Source organism: Pan paniscus, chromosome 8, assembly GCF_029289425.2.
Source record: "Pan paniscus chromosome 8, NHGRI_mPanPan1-v2.0_pri, whole genome shotgun sequence".
NCBI classification, from domain to species: domain Eukaryota; kingdom Metazoa; phylum Chordata; class Mammalia; order Primates; family Hominidae; genus Pan; species Pan paniscus.
Window position 1 is genome coordinate 28497222 of NC_073257.2, and position 24446 is coordinate 28521667.

Consider the following 24446-nt stretch of genomic DNA (forward strand, 5'->3'; position numbering starts at 1 on the left):
GAGTAGAGTCACTTTGGGTTATTTGTAATCAACTAGACTAGTAAATTTCCATTGTTATTTTTCCTTTTCTGAGGGTTATTTTACAATCATCAGATTGCTTTCGCTGCTTTGTTATGTCTATGGAATCGAATGCTGTAAGAAAATAAGAGTTGTTAAATTATCACACTGAACATTTTAGCTATGTTAAAAATGCTACTTTAAGGAAACCACAGATATTTCACCATTTTCAGCTTTTTAGTGCATTTCCAGAAACTGTACTAGCACAAAGAAAACATATCAAGAAAGAACAAAATAGCTTTTTGTAAAAATAGATTAGAGTTTGTCTGCAATTAATATGACTATACATTTAAATTATTCAGTTTTTAATGCAGTAATGTTTAAAATCAATTTTGTCCTTCCCTTTCCTTTTGTTAGCTCAATTTAAATAAAACTGAGATTAGAGAGGTATATTAAGCTGGCTAGAAAGGTAGCAAACAACTTTTCAGCCCAAATAAAAATTTGAATTCTTTGGATACATAGATTATAGCAAAAAACTAATACGTAATTTTTAAGGTTAAAACATTTTCAAGAGATATTCAAGCAAATTATTTAGAGATAAAGATACAACCACCTGGAGAAAAAATAAAAAAGTGGTTACAGGTATTTCCTTCACAGAGCCAGATGGGCAGGAAGAGGACTAGAATGGGAAACTTCACTATAAGCCTTCTAAGTGATTTGATTTTTTAAAAAGGTATAATGTACAATTTCTATTTTAAAATTTTACAAGTCACACTAACCAAAAATATATAATTTGATCTAAATTAATGGCCTCTATTAAAGTTTGTCTGCAGATACAGTGTCTTGGCAGATGCAATAATCTCAAGAGTGACCTGGGGCAGGAACATATATTTGCATTTGACTTTTATGCCTATGTAGATTAGGTAATATGCTGAAGTTTGCCAAGCAAACCGATTAAAATATTATTAAAATAATTGAGTTATAATATTCATGTATATGAATGATATATAATAATGTATATTAATACATTAATGTATGAAATATATAAAATATAAATTGAGTATATTATATAAATATAAAGGTCAAGAAACAATACTATATTAATATACAATATATTAATATATAAAAATTAAGATATCAATAACATTAATAACATAAAATCAATAATATGTATAAAAATATATCTTACTAACAGATTCCATATCAAGTGGCTCAGACATATCTTTGACATAGTTTATATCAAAAGTCAGGGATGAGGTGGGAACAGTTACTGAGAACAAGAAACTTTCTTCAAGATCTGAGCAGTCTACAAGACACTCCAACATCACTCTAACCTACCCTCTCTCCAATTTCTGGCCTGCCTTGTGGTGTTTATCTATTGTCTTCAGTCTGAATCAAAAGACATCCTGTGTACTTCCTATGTTTAAGGTACTTTGATAAGTGGCTTTAATGCAATGATGACTATTAGGTCAACCAATTCATTCCCTAATAACTTACAAATGAGGTTAAATGACTACTCATATTACTATAAACATGGCAGATTGGGAAAAATAATATGAGACAATGAAATTAACGCTGGGTATCCTGGACCAGGGAGATGCTGGCTTGGAGGGAACTAAGGAAGGTTCCATGAAGGAGATGGCATTAGACCTGGGTGGTATCCTGAGGTGGGCTCTCCAGGTGTAGGTGTTGTGAGCCAAACCAAGTGTCCCTGAGTAGAGTGAGGGTAGAGTGAGTGTCTAGACAGGCTTGGTGCTAGGGGCATTCCAACTAATTTATTGTAAAAGTAAAATGTACAAAGAATTCTTAAAAATTAACCCCATGAGGAAAAATATGTAACAATAACATAAATCATTATTATATATTATATACTATATATTGTTACAATCAATATTACATGTACATGATATACAATAAGAAAATAAGCCAATTAAAAATTGGGCAAGGCCAGGCACAGTGGCTCATGCCTGTGATCCCAGCACTTTGGGAGGCCGAGGTGGTCAGATCATGAGGTCAGGAGTTCGAGACCAGCCTGGCCAATATGGTGAAACTCCTGTCTCTACTAAAAATACAAAAATTAGCTGGGCATGGTGGTGGGTGACTGTACCCAGCGACTCTGGAAGCTGAGGCAGGAGAATCGCTTGAACCCGGGAGGCAGAGGTTGCAGTGGGCCGAGATCGCACCACTAGATGGCAGAGTGAGACTCCGTCTCAAAAAAAAAAAAAAAAAAAAATTGGGCAAAGATTTGAATGGACACCTCATCAAAAAAGATAGATGGCAAGCAAGCTTATCAGAAGACACTCAATATAATATGTCGTTAGGAATTGCAAATTAAAACCACAATGAGGTACCACTACACATCTCTTAGAATGGCTAAAATCCAAAATGCTGATGGCACCAAACATTGGCAAAGATGTAGAACAACTGTAATTAATTGCTAATGGGAATACAAAATGATACAACCATTTTGGAAGACAGTCTAGCAGTTTCTTACAATGCTAAACATAGGCTTACCACACAATCACAAAATTACACTCCTTGGCAGTTACTCAAATGCGTTTAAAACAGATATACATACAAAAATATGCACAAAAATGTGCATAGAATAATTGCCCAAACTTGGAAGCAACCAAGATACTCTTCAATAGGTGGCTGGATAAGCAAATCATGGTACATCATATAATAATATTCAGCAATGAAAAGAAATGGGCTATCAAGCCATCAAAAGACATGGAGGAACCTCAAATATACATTGCTCAGTTAAAGAAGCCAATCTGAAAAGGCTATCTGCTGTATGATTCCAATTGCATGACACTCTGGAAAAGACACAACTATGAAGGCAGCAAAAAAAATCACACACCTGGGTTCATGTTTTAGGCAACCTAACAGTGTGCATAAGTTACTATGCTTTTAATGTGTCCCTCAAATTTCATGTATTGGACACTTAATCTTTAGATGCATATATTAATGGCATTTGGAGGTAAAACTTTTAGTAGGTAATTAGGATTAGATAAGGCCATCAAGGTGGAGCCCCAAAATGGGACTTGTGGATTTATAAGAAGAGGAATGGAATACAGAGCTGGAATGTTCTTGCCCTCCTCAACATGTGGTGCCTGGCACCACCTCAGGACTTTGCAGAGGGTCCCCACCAGCAAGAAGGCCCTCATCAGATGCGGCCCCTTGACCTTGGACTTCCAGCCTCCAGAAGTATAAGAAATACATTTCTTTTCTTTACAAATTATCCAGTCTCCGGTATTCAATTATAGCAACAAAAAACAGGCTAAGCCATGTATTGCTTTAACATAGAAACTTTTCTGTTTCTTTTTTTTCCCAGTAGTACACTTTGCATGCTAATGCTCATGACTAATATTCAGAATTTAGTTATTTATTAAAAGAATACAGATTAGTGGACCATATAGTAAATATCAAATCAACCTAATTGTTTGATAGGCAGGAGCTAACATCACTTCAATTACATTACAGAAATTAATTTACAACCTCTTTATGGTTTTATTTTTTAGAGTTTTCTACTAATTGAATCATAATGATATATCCTGTATGAATGAACATACTTGGGCTAAATCTAGCATAAAAATATAGCTCCCTAAGCTGTTTCCTTTCAATTGGATTTTTCTGTAGATTATTCTCAAGTTAACCACTAAGAATCTGTTTAAATTTGGCTCCTTTTGGTCCTGCAGAGGTTAGAAACAACAGTAGTGCACAAAGTATCCAATGGATTAAATTGTAATTCAGTGAATTTCTGAAGTAGTATAACTACTGTAACACTCAAAAGCCGTAAGAAAAAAAAAACATATTTGCTTGTTTAGGCACGAGATGAAAAATACCATCTCCATTTGTTGTTAACAGGTTTGTTCAGAAATTCCTAACAAAGCTTACATTGACAAAGTTTGTAGTACTGGAAGTCTTAAGATAACGAAACTGAAGATAATTTCCCCAGCTTGTTTATATTTTCAAAACTGTCACAGGCTTGACAGTATTAACCATCAACCAGCATGCACACAACTGTTAAGTCTAAATGTTTGCAGTCCACTCAATCATACTTGGAGATTTTTCTTAACAGAAAAATATCAGGGAAAATTTCCACCAGTTAACTTATCTGATCGCTTATTGACACTTTTTTTTTTTTTTTTTTGTGATGTTGAGATTTTGGAGCTCTTTTAGGGACCTTGTTTTTGTTGCCTAGTTTTCAAAGAATATATGTTTTCCAACAATGTCCACTAGATAGCCTTGTGCAGAGATATATTTAACTATCTCCAGCTTGGGGAAAGGAGAGTCTGGTTCAAGCCCATAAATGTGTGTGTGCAGGGAAGTCCTCACTTCTGAACCATGAGCAATGACCTAGCCAAGTGATTTTTTAAACCCTATGAAATATATTATATATATCATCATTGTTGTAATTTCAGACTTCACTTGAGTTGTCTATCTGGCATCTTTCTTTGGCCAATCTCAATTACTTCCAGAGCATAGTTATATATAATAGGACCTTGAATTTACATAGCATCTAAGTAATTAAAAACAGCAAGTGATATACTGAGAATCTGTGGGCACTTTACCTTTATGAACAGCATTAGTAAATTAATGGAAATATCCTTCAACACAGTCTAAAGAATTCAGAAAATACGACGTAATAAAAAAATAGTATGCATAGTAATTTTTAAGAACTTCCAGAAAGAAGAAATTATTACTTTATAACAGTTCTGTGTTTGTTACTACCATGTTGTTTTGATCAACAGGAAGCCAATGAGGTCCTTTTCTTACAATTTTTTTTTTCCTTAACATGGCAAAAAAAAAAGTACTATAAACATTCTCACAAAACTTTGCTATAGACTAGAATGCGCATGTTTCCAGGAAGGACGGTGCCCTGCAGGGCATAAGGCGAAGCTTGGGCAAAGTCCTGAGGATTCAAAACAGGAGTGGCCTGTGGAAGAGAACACATGGAATGAATGAATCCGTGCAGCAGGGGAGGAGCCCCTGGTGCTTGTTGTGTGGCCGTCAGTGGGGAGAAATGTGTCTGTGCATATCTGAAAGGCCACAGTGGGATTTTTTTTTTTTTCCTGATGTTGAGATTTTGGAGCTTTTTAAGAAACCTTGTTTTTGTAAGCATTATGAAAACTGGACGGCATGCTATGTCTGGCCTTCAAGTTATTTAGCTATTTTCTTTCCAAATGACTAAAAGGCTTTGATGACAATTACAGTCCACCTAAGTTGGAAATCTTGAATGACCGTCCTAATAGCTACTTTATTTTTACAACTTAGATAACTGAAGATGAAGGCAATTTATTTTTAAATTAACTGCTTTCAGGATAAGATTGACATTCAACTATAACTTCGAAATACATGCAGAGAGCAAGCACTGCAATCTCCCTCCACTGCTATTGCTCATACAGGGTCATTTCACTGCCCTCCAAGTCACTGTCCTGCCTCCCCTGGTGCATGGTAGTAGGGTTCCAGAAGCCTCTTTGACCATCTAGAGCTGGTAGACAGAGCACAGCTGATAACAGCGAAGCCTGAGCTGGTACTGCTCACCTGGAATCCCCATGGCTCACAGGACATTGTAGCCTTCTTGGAAACGGACTTGTTCTAGTCCATGGCAGGGTTTGTGTTGCACTGTGTGTGGCAGTTTGGAGTAAATGCAGTGACCTGCACACCTTCATGATGCAGCTCCCCAGGGTTCACGCTCCACAGCTCTCCGCTGGTTCTTGAATATGCCTGGAGCTCCCACCTCAGGGAATCCGTACCTTTTGCTCTTCCACAGGGAACACTTCTTCCTTCCTCCCTCTTAGATCACCATGGCTGGTCCTCACCTCCCTTAGGTGTTTCCTTAGCTGGAATCTTAACCCGGAGACCTTCATGATCTACCCAGTTGGGGATTGTATCCCTTCAAATACTCCCTATCTCTCCTCTCTATTTTAACAAGTTTAATTAATAGACTTTATTTTTTAGAGCAGTTTTAGATTGTTTAGATTCAAAGCAAATTTGAGCAGAAAGTACAGAGTTCTCCCATTACCCTCTCCCTAACTTGCAACCTCCCACACCATCACATCAGAGGGGCACATTCATGCCAATCAATAAACCTACATTCATACATCATTATCAACCAAAGGCCATGGTTTACATTGAATTCACACTTGGTATCAAAACCTTCTATGGGTTTTAACAAATATATAAGGACATATAACCACAATTACTGTATCATACAGAGTCATTTCACTGCCCTAAAAATCCTGTTCTTCACCTGTTCATAACTCCCTCCATCAGAACCCCTGGGAAACACTGCCTTGTTCCTGATGCCATAGTGGTGCCTCTTCCAGAATGTCATAGAATTAGAATCATGTAGCATGTAGATCTTTCAGACTGGCATCTTTCACTTAGCAATATGCAGTTAAAGTTCCTTTGTGTGTTTTTTCTTTTCTTTCTTTCTTTCTTTTTTTTTTTTTTTCTTGTTTGAGACAGAGTCTTGCTCTGTTGCCCAGGCTGGAGTGCAATGGTGCAATCACGGCTCACTGCAACCTCTGCCTCCTGGGTTCAAGGGATTATCCTGCCTCAGCCTCTCAAGTAGCTGGGATTACAGGCACCCACCACCATGCCCGGCTAATTTTTTGTATTTTTAGTAGAGACATGGTTTCACCACATTGGTCAGGCTGGCCTCGACCTCCTGACCTCATGTGATCCACCCGCCTCAGCCTCCCAAAGTGCTGGGATTACAGGCGTGAGCTACCACACCCGGCCCCTCTGTGTGTTTTCATGGCCTGATAGCTCATTTCTTTTTTAGCACTGAATAAAACTGAATTATCAGGATGTACCGGAGTTTGTTTACGTATTCATCTACTTGGTTGCTTTTGGTCCTTTTGTTTTCGTTGTCTCCACAGTACTTATAACCATCTAACATACTCTTTACTCATTTAATTTTTGTCTGTAGCACCAACCTTCCTAACTCTAGTATAATCTTCATGAAGTTATGGATTTCTCTGCACCTAGAACAGTGCCTGTTAGTGCACAGTAGATGTTCGAGAAGTTTATGTTCAATGAAAGAATAATAGAAAGATATTTCCCAACAGGTACAAAAGGTATGAAATTTATCTCCAGTCAAATGCCATGATACAATTAACACAAAGTCCATTGACAGCTATATAAAGGTCACATAAAATATCTAGCAAAAGTATAGCTAAAGTGCTTAGCCTGTTGCCTAGAACAAAGTAAGTATTCTTTAGATATTTGCTTTCTGTGAAAATGAGAGATCCCTGAGAGACCACATCTGTCTTATTCACCTGTGTATTCTGGGCACCAAGAACAAAGCCTGGAACGTGGTGTGTGATCCAATAATATTTTTGGGTGGATAATCGATACATCTCAATCTAATGGTTTTTAATTTAATGATTCATTAATTTACCTGTCAGGTCCTTTTAGTGAATCAAAGAAGTGTTTAATCATAATTTATTTTTGAAGTAATGAGTTAAGCACAACCAAAATTCACCATGCTGTTTGGTCCATGTTCAACTGTAATTTACTACTGTAATCTGAAAAATAACAATTTCATCTTCTCCATGGCTGTTACACTTTTAAAGCAACTTAAAAATCCATTTCTGTGCAAATGTTTTGTGAATATCACATGCTAGGGGAAAATTCTAGGAGTGAAGAGAGATAGATGAATGTTCTCAATGGCTATGAATTTTGAATGGCTGAAGACTTCATAAAATTAAAAATAAAATGAAATAAAATAGTCCTCTTCTAGAAGCAGCAGATTTGGAAAACCTCCTTAAGGACAAAATCAGATGACAGAGAATTATTTAATAGATGCATCTTCTTGTCTTGAACCAAAGAAGTTGAGAACAAGAGAGCCTCTATCTTGTTGAGGCAGTAAGGAAGGATGTATTTTGTGAAGGGAAAATATAACATCTTTATGGATGAATGTAATATATTGTATACGAGAGAGGTCTATAAACTTACCCATCACTGTTAACATCTGATACGACAACGGTATATCCAAAATAAGATGCCATCTGCAAAGGAAACTCAGGAGATGACATTTTATGTCCAAAAAGTCATTTTTGTAGTCATGTCTCTATTATTCCTGAAAGATTCATCTCATTGTGGTACATTTTTGCATTGAAATTCATAGATTCTTAGAAGTGGCCAGGGTCCTTTTGCCTCATTTAGTCTAACCCCTGACCCAGTGAGTAATTTTCCCCATAATAACCCTGACATCTGCTTGGACATCCTCTGGGGATGTTCAACAATCAGCCCATTCAATTTGTGGACACAGCTATCGGAATGTTCACTGCTAAATCTGGCTCTTCCATAACTTGTAGCACTTAATCCCACCAAGTTCTGCAATCTTGAATCTCACAGAAGGAATCTAATTCCAATTCCATATGATGTTGTATGAAAACATTTTCAGGCTGGGTGTGGTGGCTTATGTCTATAATCCCAGCATTCTGGGAGGCCCAGGCAAGAGGGTCACTTGAGTCCAGGGGTTCAACACCAACCCTGGCAATATGGTGAGACCACATCTCTACAAAAAATAAAACAGAATTAGCAGGGCGTGGTGGCACGTGTAGTCCCAGCTAACTGGGGGGCTGAGGTGGGAGGATCGCCTGAGCCTGGGGAGGTCAAGGCTGCAGTGATCTGAGATTACACAACTGCACTCCAGCCTGGGTGACAGAGAGAGACCCTGTCTCAAAAGAAAATATTTTCACATGGCTCACCATCCCACCTCTCTGTGTTAGAGATATGATATGTGGTACCAAAACACAGATGACACTTGTGAGTGCGCTGATGACAAGAGAGGAGTTAGGTAAGATTTACGCTTCCTGCTTCAGAGGAAGCATAAAAAGTTTTCATGTCGGGGGAACCCACATCTCAGCATCAATTTGTATCATGCTCATAGTCAACAAAAGCTCCTAAATCTTTTCCATGAGTGTACATAGTGTACCATAGTCTCCCCACTTTTTTTTTTTAATTTTTTTTTTTTTTTTTTTGAGATGAAGTCTCGCTCTGTTGCCCAGGCTGGAGTGCAGTGGTGTGATCTTGGCTCACTGCAACCTCCACCTCCTGGATTCAGGCAATTCTCCTGCCTCAGTCTCCTGAGTAACTGGGATTACAGGTGCCTGCCACCATGCCCAGCTAATTTTTCTATTTTTAGTAGAGACGAGGTTTCACCATGTTGTCCAGGCTGGTCTTGAATTCCTGACCTCAGGTGATCCACCCACTCGGCCTCCCAAAGTGCTGGGATTACAGGTGTGAGCCACCGCACCTGGCCTCTCCCCATTTTATCGCTGCAGTTTTTCTTTTTAAACCTATGTTTTTGGATTTATAATCTTTTCAGGATTTATGCTCTCATCAGATTTGACCCATAGTTTCAGCTTGCCAATTTGCTTCCATAGTGTGCCATGCAATGTTTGAGGTGACGTAGCGTCCATCGTGTCCTCATTTAATGAACATGCAATCCCTTAGAAAGCACATGCCCCAGGAGGCAGAGACTTTGGTCTGTTTTGTTTGCTGTTCTATCTGAACTTCCTGAGCAGCGTCTGGACCAAAGTAGGTGCCAGGTGCCAAATGCTCTTTGCAGAGAAAATGAATACATGAGTTAACAAGTGGCATGTAACAACTCAATTCTCACACGTCTTTTCTCTGTTCCAAACATAGACAGTGAAATTCTTTCTCTTGGTGTGGTGGTGTGTGGCCTTTGCTCAGAGGAATGTCATCATTTATGAAACTTCATCATTTATCACCTTCTGAGGTTCAGGATTACAGAACTAGGTGGCATTGAGGAGAGGAAGTTATAGAAAGACTAAATTTAGCAATGTTTAAAAAGTTTCTAATGATGAAATGTAAATAGATCTGAGCAAAGGAGAAGCATTGCTAGATTCTCATTCACTTATTAATTACCACCACTTAGGAATAGTTGTTTGAAACAGTTCAATATCTATTCAACTTCCTGCTCATCTCAGTCTTATTTCTCCAAACCTTCCAAAAGAATATCAGGAGATATAAAATGCTTCGCTGAAAATTTCAGAGTAATAGACTAAAGCCCCAAATTACAGCAAAAAGATGTCGAAATCATTTTGTGTTTATTTTAAAACCTGCTGGTTTCTTTTTCTTTTCTTTCATTTTTTTTTTTTTTTTAACAGAGACAGTGGTCTCACTGTGTTGCCCAGGCTGGTCATGAGCTCCTGGCCTCAAGTGATCCTCCTGCCTTGGCCTTCCAAACTCCTGGGATTACAGGTATGAGCCACATTTCTTTAAATACTGAGTTGGTGCTTCCATCTAAAGGAAGCCAGTTGTGAATGGAATTTGTTTCTCCAGGCAATTGATTTTTCTCTCCTCTTCAAATTAAATTAACATGGTTAGTTTTAAATGTATTACTTCCACAGCTTTGTTCATATTTAGTTTAAAATTAAGTGTGTAGTTCTGTTTGTAAATAGTCACATATAAGTTACAAACACAAGAAATTCATTTATTTTAAATTTGTCCTGCATTCAAACATGGAGGCCTGAATCTATATCTTACTGAAATAGAGATGCAATAGTTTATGATCATCATAAGCACACATATTCGCATGCATCTCAAATTATAGAAGATTTAATGGCACATGGGAATTTAGTGGCTTTTGTTTGATCAAAAGGCAGGAGACAGGAAATGGGATGGAAAGGAATTAACATTTCTTGAGGAGTTGTTATGTGCCAGGGAATCTTCTAAGTAATCTACAATCCTTGATTTATTTCATTCTTAAAAGGAGCTTGGAAGATAAACATTTTATTCTTATTTTGCCAAGTGGCTCAAAGAGGTCAGATGATTTTCCTGTGGTCTCACACAGTTCATGAGCGGTGCAGTGGGAACTGGAAGTCTAATCTGTCAGCTGCAGAAGTCCAGGCCCTTTTTACAGTGACCTTCTTCCCATATCTTACATCAAAACCTTCAGGCCTTTATAGACTATTGAAAGATTCATGTTAATACAAAACCACTTCCCATTGTTCTTAGAAAAAAAATCTTAATCCCAAACACCACCCACCTCCCCCACCAGTCTCCCAGAGTAGCCCCCGTCCCCTCCGTCCTCAGCTCCTACATCTCCCTCGCTTACAGAGACTGTGGCCTTCACTCTGCTCTTCACACATGTCTGGCTGGTTCTTGTTTGAAAGCCTTCGTGTTAGCCTTCCCTTGCCTGGAAGGTTCTGGATAAGATGGTATAGTTGGCTCTGTCTTGTCATTCACATCTCAGCCCAGACATTGGCATCTCAGAGGCCTCCTGATCACCCCATCCAAAGGCTTCCTTGCTACCTCCCTCCTGTCTTATATCACTCAGCTTTATTTTCTTTAAATCATGGTTCACAATCTGAAATTATCATGGACATTTATTTGCTTGTTAATAAACTGTCCCTTCCTCGCCCTCCCCTGCCGCCTCACTGCTGCCTGAGAGCTGGGTGGGATCTGTCTGTCTGATGCATGATTGCATCCCCGGTGCCTAGGACAGTTTCCAGTACATAGTAGCTGCTCATTAAATATTTGTCGAATGGATGAATAACTCATATGAATATTATAGTCTACTGGTAACCCAGAGTGATTTTATTTATTTGATATTAAAATGTCTCTACCTGTTCTCCAGTGAAATTCTGAATAAACGTCATATCCGTAGAGTTAATGATGGAAACCTGAAATCACAGAAATTAAACAGGTTACACCATTTGCCGTAGAATTGGAGCCTTTTTTAAAAACTACAACTTGAATCATTTAAAATTTTTTGTAAAGTGTGATAAATGGTTAGCTAAATGTAAAACAAAAATGAAAGCCCACGGAATGATCTTATTTTAAAAAAAGAGCCAATTGAAGTTTTTGTTTATGGTTAAGTCTGGGATGCTTTCAGAAAAAACGCATGCTTATTAATCTCAACTGGAGAAATAAAAGTTGAATTCAAGAATACTGAGAGCAATTAACTTGATGATTAGTTGATTTAGTCAGGATTTTTGTCTAAATCCATTTCTGTTCTTATTCTGTGATAAATTGATCATTATGGTTCTTTGCAAGAAAAATTAGATCTTAAAATGCTATCCACATGGCAAAAATATTCCTTTTAATTCTACTTAGCCAACCGTGATGCTTTCTAGATACTTTTGTAAAAGACGAACTTTATTTAAAATGTTTTTCTTTCAGAAGATCTATTTATTTGCTTTTCCTAATTTCATAATAATGGGTTTGAATAGTAGCACCCCAAAATTTCATATCTACCCAGAGCATCAGAATAAGACTTTATTTGGAAATAGGATCTTTGCAGATGAAATTAGTTAAGGATCTCAAGATGAAACCATCCGGGTAAGCTCTAAATCCAATGACTGATGTCCTTATCAAAAGAGGAGAAGACACATGTAGACAGAGAGGGCAGAAGGCCACATGAGGATGGAAGCAGAGACTGGTGGGATGTTGCCACAGGCCAAGGAATGCCAGGGACCATCAGAGGCTGGAAGGGAGCACAGAGAACCCTCCTATCATAGATGCTCTGGTGAGAATATTGTCCTGCCCACAATTTGATGTCAGACTTCTGGCTGCCAGAACTGTGAGCAAATAAATTTATGTTGTTTGAAGCCAGGCAGTTTGTGATTCTATGTTATAGCAGTCATGGAAACAAATAATAAATTTACAATTAGTTAAATTTATAATAAAATAATGCAATTAATTAAAATAACTGAAATAACAATTGCTTTTATTTCTATTGTATGAGGCGTATTAAGTTGCTGATCATAACCATGGCATCCTCCACAATTATTCCCGGATTATACCCACAGGTAGGACCAGCGTTGTGGGTATGTGACTTGTGCAGTCACACAGGACCCTGTGCTTAGATGGGTCTCACCCTTGGTTTAATGGTCTGCTGTTGGTGTCCTGAAATTTTTAATAATTTATGAACAAGGGGTCTGTGTTTTCATTTTGCACTAGGTCTCATCAGTTAAGTAGCTGGTCCTGCACATGGATCAGAAGAAATCTAATCTGACTTATTTTCCTTCCTTTTCCGTAAGCAAGCAGCATGAATTGGGAGGAAGAACCCCTTCATAAAGGAAGTTTTAAAAGACTTAAAATTTGCATAAAATGAAACATTTCTTTGCGTATACAGATGGTCCTTCAATTATGATGGTTCAACTGACAATGTTTCAAAAGTGATACACATTCTGTAATAATCATACTTTGAATTTTGAGTTTTGATCTTTTCCCAGACTAGCAATATGCGATATGATGCTCTTACTTGAGATATGAACACTTCATTATACAATAGGCTTTTGCCTAAGTGTAGGCTAATGTAGGTGTTCTGAGCATGTTTAAGGTAGGTTAGGTAAGCTATGATGTTCGGTAGATTAGGTGTGTTAAATGTGTTTTCAACTGACAGTATTTTCAATTTATGATGGGTTTATTCAGATGTAATTCCATCAAGGAGCATCTGTACAAGACAATACCCTATTCCTGTAATGCATTCTCAGTACTCACATATCCAAAATTCTGTGCTCCTCTTGGAATTCCAGCAACCAATTCTGGGGATGAAAATAGCCATTTAGAAGGGGAATTACACACACACACACACACACACACACACCATATAATAAAAGTGGTAAAGACAGTGCTTGTAAAATGAGTGGCTATCATATAGAGCAGGGGTCCCCAAGCCCCAGGCCATCAACCAGCACCTGTCTGTGGCCTGTTGGGAGCCCGGCCACACACACAGTAGGAGGTGAGCCTCAGGCGAGCCAGAAGGAAGCTTCATCTGTATTTACAGACACTCCCCTTGCTTACATTACAGCCTGAGCACTGCCTCCTGTCAGAACAGAGGTGGCATTACGTTCTCATCAGAGTGAGAACCCTATTGTGAACTGTGCACACAGGGGATCTAGGTTGCACGCCTCTTGAGAATCTAACTAATGCCTGATGATCTGAGGTGAAACAGTTTCATCCCAAAACCATCCCTCATCCCCACATCTGTGAAACCGGTCCCTGGTACCAAAAAGGTTGTGGATTGCTGATGTAGAGGGTTGGAAGTTTGAAGCCAGGGCTTTGCGTTTACTGTTCCATTAGGTTTTGTTTCTTCTCCAGATAATAGAAAACAGAAAAACAGAAGTCATACTTTGTCATACTTTATGTCTTCATTACGAGTCTCTCTGTACTTCGGTCTCTAATTCATGAATCTGGCTTCTTGGGTCTGCCTGTGATTTATAAATTAGACCTCTTACTCTGATTCTTCCAGCTTTTACTATAGTGACATCTTTTGTACTAGTATAAAAATTACAGTTCTGGTTCCGTCTCAGAGTCAAGGGAGGGAGTGGGATCAGGTGCGTAGCAGAGAGGGGAGCCTTGGACAGGAACGTGGATGATTCATCTACAGCAGTAGGAGGGCAGGGGAAGCATGCTCTTGAATCATAAAACAGGGTTCAGAAAAACTAAGCAATCTGGATAGACTGCCAGGAAAGTTGAAGGAACTGGTAGTACCCTGTCTAGTTTTCAATAATCTTTATTTGGTATAAATTAAGTTCTGCTGACACTAAAAACAAACCACAATCAGATATAATAGGGTTGACTGATTTCAGGGTCAGGCCTGTGGATGAGGACAGATTCTAGAGGATTGGGCCATTTGAGAAACATGGCAACCACAACTTCTCCCATCCCACAAACATCGGGAATTTTGTTTTTAAAGTATCAGTCTCCCACCCAGTAACTGTGAAGTCTGCAATCTCATGTGACCACAACTCTAAGGAGTTATTAAATGTAATATTGAGTAAAGATGCTCCTAATTTTTTAATAAGTGATCAGGACAGCTTAATTGCTTGGGGTCTAAGGCAAGTTTGAACTGTCACTCAACTACAAAAAATATTCAGTTGGAAGAAAAAATAGGAGACTTTTCCTTTTCAATAACTCAAGGTGAAATCTTCAGAAGGTCCTTTTTTTTTTTTTTTTTTTTTTTTTTAAAACAGGGTCTTATTCTGTTGCCCAGCCTGGAGTGTAGTGGCATGATCATCATGGCTCACTGCAGCCTCAACCTCCTGGGCTCAAGCCATCCTTCTACCTCAGCTTCCTGAATAGCTGGGACCACAGGTACATGCCACTGTGCCTGGCTAGTTTTTGTATATTTTGTAGAGACAGGATCTCACTATGTTGCCCAGGCTGGTCTCAAACTCCTGGGTTCAAGCCATCCACCTGCTTCGGCCTCCTAGAGTGCTGGGATTACAGGCCTGAGCCACTGTACGTGGCCAGAAGGTTTTTAATAATCAACATAATCAGGAAAAATTTAGATCCTTGACCTAGGAGCACATGACTTGAGTAGCATCCTGACTAGTGAGAAGCAAAAATATTTCCTTCATTTGCAGCTTAGAAAGGTTCTATCACCGTTGAACTCATAGTTGGTGAGTAGTACAAGTCAAAAATTGACAGCAAAGTCAACATTCTTTCCAACACATCAAATTACATTCCTGGAATTGGTTAGGGACAGATTACTTTCTTGGGTTTTAGCTCACTACACCTCACTCTAAAGTGACAACAAAGGCTCTTAACCTTTTTTGAGTCATGAACGTGTATGAAAATTGGAAGAAAGCTATGGATCCTCTCACAAGAAAAATTATACACAATTAAATCTTGTATATAATTTTTAGGGGTTCCGATCCAGTGAGGCCTATGCATGTCCCACCTAGCAGTGTGAGGATCCATATTAAGAACCCATCATCTAGAGGACATTGAAGTTCTCACTGTTTTTTTTAAAATAGAATTCTCATTCCCTGTTGTCTAATTAAGTAAATCATGAACATGCACAGTCCTGGATTTGTAGTGGTCTGGTGAGCTGATTGAGATGTTCCTTGATAGTGCTTTTATTTTAGATATCCTCAAAACACTTAAAACACAATCCATTTTCAGATATTTTATTTTAGATATTTTATTTTAACTATTTTAGATATCCTCAAAACACTTTTTATTTTATTTTAGATATTTTAGATAGCCTCAAAACACAAAATATCCTTTTATTTTAGATATCCTCAAAACACTTAAAACCCAATCCATTTTTCAGATATTTCTGAGATCTGATGGAAAATCACTACTGTTTTCTACCATCTTTCCCTACAATATACTCTTGTGCATCATTATTTATTTTCTTGGGTCAAAACTGAATGCTATTCTTGAGAGCTTTCCAACAAGACTCTTTTTTTTTTTTTTTTTTTTTTTTTTTTTTTTGACGAGATCTGAGTCTGTCACCCAAGGCTAGAGTGCAGTGGTGCAATGATGACTTACTTCAACCTTGACCTCACAGGGTCAAGTGATCCTCCTGCCTCAGCCTCCCAGCCTCTTAAGCTGGGACGACAGGTGCATGCCACCATGCCCAGCTAATTTTTGTATTTTTGAGAGGAGGTCTCACTATGTTGCCCAGGCTGGTATAGAACTCCTGAGCTCAAGCAATTCTCCCACCTTGGCCTTCCAAAGTGCTGGAATTACAGGTGTGTGAGCCACCACACCTAGTCCAACAATACTCCTAATGCCACATTAAAAAAAAAATAATGTGACATGTTTTACAGTTTCCTTTGTAAAATTTTTAGTGATTTCTAGATTTGACCTTTTTTCAAGGCACTAGTTACTCAATACTATCTTTGGTTCCTAATTCAATGGTTCTTTTAACAGCCAACAGCACTTTTTAGATATCAGGCCTTGCACTGTTTTATGGATACACAGAGTTAACTCACTGAATTCTCAGAAGAATCTTATGAGGTAGACAATACTATTAGCTCATCATCCTTATTTTAGGAATGAAAAAATTTGGAGGCACTAAGATGCTTGGTAACTTGTCCAAGGTCACAGAGATAGTAAGAAGTGAGGTCAGGGTTTAAACCCAAGAGGTCTGGCTCCAGAGTCCAGGCTCTTAAGCATTACAATATACTGCCTTTTAATACCTTGAAGAAGACATAATGAGAGGACAAGTCCTTTATGAATTAGTTTGTACCTAAAAGAAAAATGTTCCTTCAAAGGAAAAAATAAAAACCTGATTATCTTCAACCTGAACTGCAAAACTTTATGATTTTCTGCTTTGTATACCTTAACATGAAACTATGAAAGGATCTGTGATGATTCCTAGAGGTGACCATATTTCATTTACTCTTTTTTTTTTTTTAATTTCATTATTATTATACTTTAAGTTTTAGGGTACATGTGCACAATGTGCAGGTTTGTTACATATGGATACATGTGCCATGTTGGTGTGCTGCACCCATTAACTCATCATTTACATTAGGTATATCTCCTAATGCTATCCCTCCCCCCTCCCCCCACCCCACAACAGTCCCCGGTGTGTGATGTTCCCCTTCCTGTGTCCATGTGCTCTCATTGTTCAATTCCCACCTATGAGTGAGAACATGCGGTGTTTGGTTTTTTGTCCTTGCAATAGTTTGCTGAGAATGATGGTTTCCAGTTTCATCTATGTCCCTACAAAGGACATGAACTCATCATTGTTTATGGCTGCATAGTATTCCATGGTGTATATGTGCCACATTTTCTTAATCCAGTCTATCATTGTTGGACATTTAGGTTAGTTCCAAGTCTTTGCTATTGTGAATAGTGCCGCAATAAACATACGTATGCATGTGTCTTTATAGCAGCATGATTTATAATCCTTTGGGTATATACCCAGTAATGGGATGGCTGGGTCAAATGGTATTTCTAGTTCTAGATCCCTGAGGAATCGCCACACTGACTTCCACAATGGTTGAACTAGTTTACAGTCCCACCAACAGTGTAAAAGTATTCCTATTTCTCCACATCCTCCCCAGCACCTGTTGTTTCCTGACTTTTTAATGATCGCCATTCTAACTGGTGTGAGATGGTATCTCATTGTGGTTTTGATTTGCATTTCTCTGATGGCCAGTGATGATGAGCATTTTTTCATGTGTTTTTTGGCTGCATAAATGTCTTCTTTTGAGAAGTGTCTGTTCATATCCTTTGCCCACTTTTTGATGGGGTTGTTTGTTTTTTTCTTGTAAATTTGTTTGAGTTCATTGTAGATTCTGGATATTAGCCCTTTGTCAGATGAGTAGGTTGCAAAAATTTTCTCCCATTTTGTGGGTTGCCTGTTCACTCTGATGGTAGTTTCTTTTGCTGTGCAGAAGCTCTTTACTTTAATTAGATCCCATTTGTCAATTTTGGCTTTTGTTGCCATTGCTTTTGGTGTTTTAGACATGAAGTCCTTGCCCATGCCTATGTCCTGGATGGTGTTGCCTAGGTTTTCTTCTGGGGTTTTTATGGTTTTAGGTCTAACATTTAAGTCTTCTTTTTTTTTTCCTTTTTATTTATTTATTTATTTATTTATTATACTTTAAGTTTTAAGGTACATGTGCACATTGTGCAGGTTAGTTACATATGTATACATGTGCCATGCTGGTGCGCTGCACCCACTAACTCGTCATCTAGCATTAGGTATATCTCCCAATGCTATCCCTCCCCCCTCCCCCCACCCCATCATAGTCCCCAGAGTGTGATATTCCCCTTCCTGTGTCCATGTGATCTCATTGTTCAATTCCCACCTATGAGTGAGAATATGCGGTGTTTGGTTTTTTGTTCTTGCGATAGTTTACTGAGAATGATGATTTCCAATTTCATCCATGTCCCTACAAAGGACATGAACTCATCATTTTTTATGGCTGCATAGTATTCCATAGTGTATAGGTGCCACATTTTCTTAATCCAGTCTATCATTGTTGGACATTTGGGTTGGTTCCAAGTCTTTGCTATTGTGAATAATGCCGCAATAAACATACGTGTGCATGTGTCTTTATAGCAGCATGATTTATAGTCCTTTGGGTATATACCCAGTAATGGGATGGCTGGGTCAAATGGTATTTCTAGTTCTAGATCCCTGAGGAATCGCCACACTGACTTCCACAATGGTTGAACTAGTTGACAGTCCCACCAACAGTGTAAAAGTGTTCCTATTTCTCCACATCCTCTCCAGCACCTGTTGTTTCCTGACTTTTTAATGATTGCCATTCTAACTGGTGTGAGATGGTATCTCATTGTGGTTTTGATTTGCATTTCTCTGATGGCCAGTGATGATGAGCATTTTTTCATGTGTTTTTTGGCTGCATAAATGTCTTCTTTTGAGAAGTGTCTGTTCATGTCCTTCGCCCACTTTTTGATGGGGTTGTTTGTTTTTTTCTTGTAAATTTGTTTGAGTTCATTGTAGATTCTGGATATTAGCCCTTTGTCAGATGAGTAGGTTGCAAAAATTTTCTCCCATTTTGTAGGTTGCCTGTTCACTCTGATGGTAGTTTCTTTTGCTGTGCAGAAGCTCTTTAGTTTAATTAGATCCCATTTGTCAATTTTGGCTTTTGTTGCCATTGCTTTTGGTGTTTTAGACATGAAGTCCTTGCCCATGCCTATGTCCTGAATGGTATAGCCTAGGTTTTCTTCTAGGGTTTTTATGGTTTTAGGTCTAACATTTAAGTCCTTAATCCATCTTGAATTAATTTTTGTATAAGGTATAAGTAAGGGAACAAGTTTCGGCTTTCTACATATGGCTGGCCAGTTTTCCCAGCACCATTTATTAAATAGGAAATCCTTTCCCCATTGCTTGTTTTTGTCAGGTTTGTCAAAGATCAGATAGTTGTAGATATGTGGCATTATTTCTGAGGGCTCTGTTCTGTTCCATTGATCTATATCTCTGTTTTGTTACCAGTACCATGCTGTTTTGGTTACTGTAGCCTTGTAGTATAGTTTGAAGTCAGGTAGCATGATGCCTCCAGCTTTGTTCTTTGGGCTTAGGATTGACTTGGCGATGCGGGCTCTTTTTTGGTTCCATATGAACTTTAAAGTAGTTTTTTCCAATTCTGTGAAGAAAGTCATTGGTAGCTTGATGGGGATGGCACTGCATCTATAAATTACCTTGGGCAGTATGGCCATTTTCACGATATTGATTCTTCCTACCCATGAGCATGGAATGTTCTTCCATTTTTTTGTATCCTCTTTTATTTCATTGAGCAGTGGTTTGTAGTTCTCCTTGAAGAGGTCCTTCACATCCCTTGTAAGTTGGATTCCTAGGTATTTTATTCTCTTTGAAGCAATTGTGAATGGGAGTTCACTCATGATTTGGCTTTCTGTTTGTCTATTATTAGTGTATAAGCATGCTTGTGATTTTTGTACATTGATTTTGTGTCCTGAGACTTTGCTGAAGTTGCTTATCAGCTTGAGGAGATTTTGGGCTGAGGCGATGGGTTTTTCTAGATATACAATCATGTCATCTGCAAACAGGGACAATTTGACTTCCTCTTTTCCTAATTGAATGCCCTTTATTTCTTTCTCTGCCTGACTGCCCTTGCTAGAACTTCCAACACTATGTTGAATAGGAGTGGTGAGAGAGGGCATCCCTGTCTTGTGCCCATTTTCAAAGGGAATGCTTCCAGTTTTTGTCCATTCAGTATGATATTGGCTGTTGGTTTGTCATAGATAGCTCTTATTATTTTGAGATACGTCAATTATTTGTGTATTACATGTCAATTTGTGTAATACATGTCAATTACATGTATTATTTTGAGATACATCAATACCAAATTTATTGAGAGTTTTTAGCGTGAAGAGTTGTTGAATTTTGTCAAAGGCCTTTTCTGCATCTATTGAGATAATCATGTGGTCTTTGTCTTTGGTTCTGTTTATATGCTGGATTACATTTATTGATTTGCGTATGTTGAACCAGCCTTGCATCCCAGGGATGAAGCCCACTTGATCATGGTGGATAAGCTTTTTCATGTGCTGCTGGATTCGGTTTGCCAGTGCTTTATTGAGGATTTTTGCATCAGTGTTCATCAAGGATATTGGTCTAAAATTCTCTTTTTTTGTTGTGTCTCTGCCCGGCTTTGGTATCAGGATGATGCTGGCCTCATAAAATGAGTTAGGGAGGATTCCCTCTTTTTCTATTGACTGGAATAGTTTCAGAAGGAATGGTACCAGCTCTGCTTTGTACCTCTGGTAGAATTCGGCTGTGAATCCATCTGGTCCTGGACTTTTTTTGGTTGGTAAGCTATTGATTATTGCCTCAATTTCAGAACCTGTTATTGGTCTATTCAGAGACTCAACTTCTTTCTGGTTTAGTCTTGGGATGATGTATGTGTTGAGGAATTTATCCATTTCTTCTAGATTGTCTAGTTTTTTTGCATAGAGGTGTTTATAGTATTCTCTGATGGTAGTTTGTATTTCTGTGGGATCGGTGGTGATATCCGCTTTATCATTTTTTATTGTGTTTATTTGATTTTTCTCTCTTTTCTTCTTTATTAATCTTGCTAGCGGTCTATCAATTTTGTTGATCTTTTCAAAAAACCAGCTGCTGGATTCATTAATTTGTTGAAGAGTTTTTTATGTCTCTATTTCCTTCAGTTCTGCTCTGATCTTAGTTATTTCTTGCCTTCTGTTAGCTTTTGAATGTGTTTGCTCTTGCTTCTCTAGTTCTTTTAATTGTGATGTTAGGGTGTCAACTTTAGATCTTTCCTGCTTTCTCTTGTGGGCATTTAGTGCTATAAATTTCCCTCTACACACTGCTTTGAATGTGTCCCAGAGATTCTGGTATGTTGTGTCTTTGTTCTCATTGGTTTCAAAGAACATCTTTATTTCTGCCTTCATTTCGTTATGTACCCAGTAGTCATTCAGGAGCAGGTTGTTCAGTTTCCATGTAGTTGAGCAGTTTTGAGTGAGTTTTTAATCCTGAGTTCTAGTTTGATTGTACTGTGGTCTGAGAGACAGTTTGTTATAATTTCTGTTCTTTTACATTTGCTGAGGAGTGCTTTACTTCCAACTATGTGGTCAGTTTTGGAGTAGGTGTGGTGTGGTGCTGAAAAGAATGTATATTCTGTTGATGTGGGGTGGAGAGTTCTGTAGATGTCTATTAGGTCCACTTGGTGCAGAGCTGAGTTCAATTCCTGGGTATCCTTGTTAACTTTCTGTCTCGTTGATCTGTCTAATGTTGACAGTGGGGTGTTAAAGTCTCCCATTATTATTGTGTGGGAGTCTAAGTCTCTTTGTAGGTCACTCAGGACTTGCTTTATGAATCTGGGTGCTTCTGTATTGGGTGCATATATATTTAGGATAGTTAGCTCTTCTTATTGAATTGATCCCTTTATCATTATGTAATAGCCTTCTTTGTCTCTTTTGATCTTTGTTGGTTTAAAGTCTGTTTTATCAGAGACTAGGATTGCAACCTCTGCCTTTTTTTGTTTTCCATTTGCTTGGTAGATCTTCCTCCATCCCTTTATTTTGAGCCTATGTGTGTCTCTGCAAGTGAGATGGGTTTCCTGAATACAGCACACTGATGAGTCTTGACTCTTTATCCGATTTGCCAGTCTGTGTCTTTTAATTGGAGAATTTAGCCCATTTACATTTAAAGTTAATATTTTTATGTGTGAATTTGATTCTGTCATTATGATGTTAGCTGGTTATTTTGCTCGTTAGTTGATGCAGTTTCTTCCTAGCCTTGATGGTCTTTACAATTTGGCATGTTGTTGCAGTGGCTGGTAGCGGTTGTTCCTTTCCATGTTTAGTGCTTCCTTCAGGAGCTCTTTTAGGGCAGGCCTGGTGGTGATCAAATCTCTCAGCATTTGCTTGTCTGTAAAGGATTTTATTTCTCCTTCACTTATGAAGCTTAGTTTGGCTGGATATGAGATTCTGGGTTGAAAATTCTTTTCTTTAAGAATGTTGATTATTGGTCCCCACTCTCTTCTGGCTTGTAGAGTTTCTGCTGAGAGATCAGCTGTTAGTCTGATGGGCTTCCCTTTGTGGGTAACCCAACCTTTCTCTCTGGCTGCCCTTAATATTTTTCCTTCATTTCAACTTTGGTGAATCTGACAATTATGTGTCTTGGAGTTGCTCTTCTTGAGGAGTATCTTTGTGGCGTTCTCTGTATTTCCTGAATTTGAATGTTGGCCTGCCTTGATAGATTGGGGAAGTTCTCCTGGATAATATCCTGCAGAGTGTTTTCCAACTTGGTTCCATTCTCCCTGTCACTTTCAGGTACACCAATCAGATGTAGATTTGGTATTTTCACATAGTCGCATATTTCTTGGAGGCTTTGTTCATTTCTTTTTATTCTTTTTTCTCTAAACTTCTCTTCTCGCTTCATTTCATTCATTTCGTCTTCCATCACTGATACCCTTTCTTCCAGTTGATCGCGTTGGCTACTGAGGCTTCTGCATTCATCATGTGGCTCTCGTGCCTTGGTTTTCAGCTCCATCAGGTCCTTTAAGGACTTCTCTGTATTGGTTATTCTAGTTATCCATTCGTCTAGTTTTTTTTTCAAAGCTTTTAACTTCTTTGCCATTGGTTCGAATTTCCTCCTGTAGCTTGGAGTAGTTTGATCGTCTGAAGCCTTCTTCTCTCAACTCATCAAAGTCATTCTCCGTCCAGCTTTGTTCCATTGCTGGTGAGAAGCTGCATTCCTTTGGAGGAGGAGAGGTGCTCTGATTTTTAGCAGTTTTTCTGCTCTGTTTTTTTCCCATCTTTGTCGTTTTATCTACCTTTGATCTTTGATGATGGTGACGTACAGATGGGTTTTTGGTGTGGATGTCCTTTCTGTTTGTTAGTTTTCCTTCTAACAGACAGGACCCTCAGCTGCAGGTCTGTTGGAGTTTGCTAGAGGTCCACTCCAGACCGTGTTTGCCTGGGTATCAGCAGCAGAGGCTGCAGAACAGCGGATATTGGTGAACCGCAGATGCTGCTGCCTGATCGTTCCTCTGGAAGTTTTGTCTCAGAGGAGTACCCGGCTGTGTGAGGTGTCAGTCTGCCGCTACTCGGGGGTGCTTCCCAGTTAGGCTACTCAGGGGTCAGGGACCCACTTGAGGAGGCAGTCTGCCTGTTCTCAGATCTCAAGCTGCGTGCTGGAAGAACCACTACTCTCTTCAAAGCTCAGTTGGAAATGCAGAAATCACCCATCTTCTGAGTTGCTCATGCTGGGAGCTGTAGACCAGAGCTGTTCCTATTCTGCCATCTTGGCTCCCAACTCCATTTACTCTTAATTATTTGTGAATTAAACCACTTGCATTAGTGAAATGCAGTCAGTGTTCATATGAAACAAGATGGAAAATGGTAAATACTGATTGGTGATTGACTCATTCAATAAATATTACCCGTTGAGTGAAAGCTCCCATTTATTGCCTTGTATCTAAGTATTTCTCATGCATTAGCTCATGCAATCTTCAGAACATTATTTTGAGTTAGTTAATATTAGTGTCATTTAAAGATGAGCAAATAAGAACCAGAGAGGTTGTCATAGCCTAAGGAATAGAGAGTGTGAAGTCAGAACTTGAACCTATGTGGATCTTGACTCCAAAGATTCAAATTATTTCTGTCAAGCTGTTTCCAATATGAATCTATTATGAGCAACACACGGTCTAGTCTTTGTAAAAGAGATAAATAATAACAATACATAACAATACATAGATCTTGCC

General features: G+C 38.5%; 1 protein-coding gene across 2 annotated transcripts in view; it reads right to left on the reverse strand.

Moving 5' to 3' along the window:
• The window catches only part of ITGA8 (integrin subunit alpha 8), a 209391-nt gene that overhangs the window by 133441 nt on the left and 51504 nt on the right, over nucleotides 1-24446 (reverse strand). Inside the window, exons 9-11 of one of the 2 annotated variants that reach the window (XM_003831184.5) lie at nucleotides 13489-13532; nucleotides 11610-11666; nucleotides 7966-8018 (exon numbers count right to left, since the gene is read on the reverse strand). In XM_003831184.5, coding sequence (XP_003831232.3) covers nucleotides 7966-8018; nucleotides 11610-11666; nucleotides 13489-13532 — 154 coding nt within the window. Of the gene's footprint in view, nucleotides 1-7965; nucleotides 8031-11609; nucleotides 11667-13488; nucleotides 13533-24446 lie in introns of both variants that reach the window. The other variant, XM_063607282.1, reaches the window with a different exon arrangement.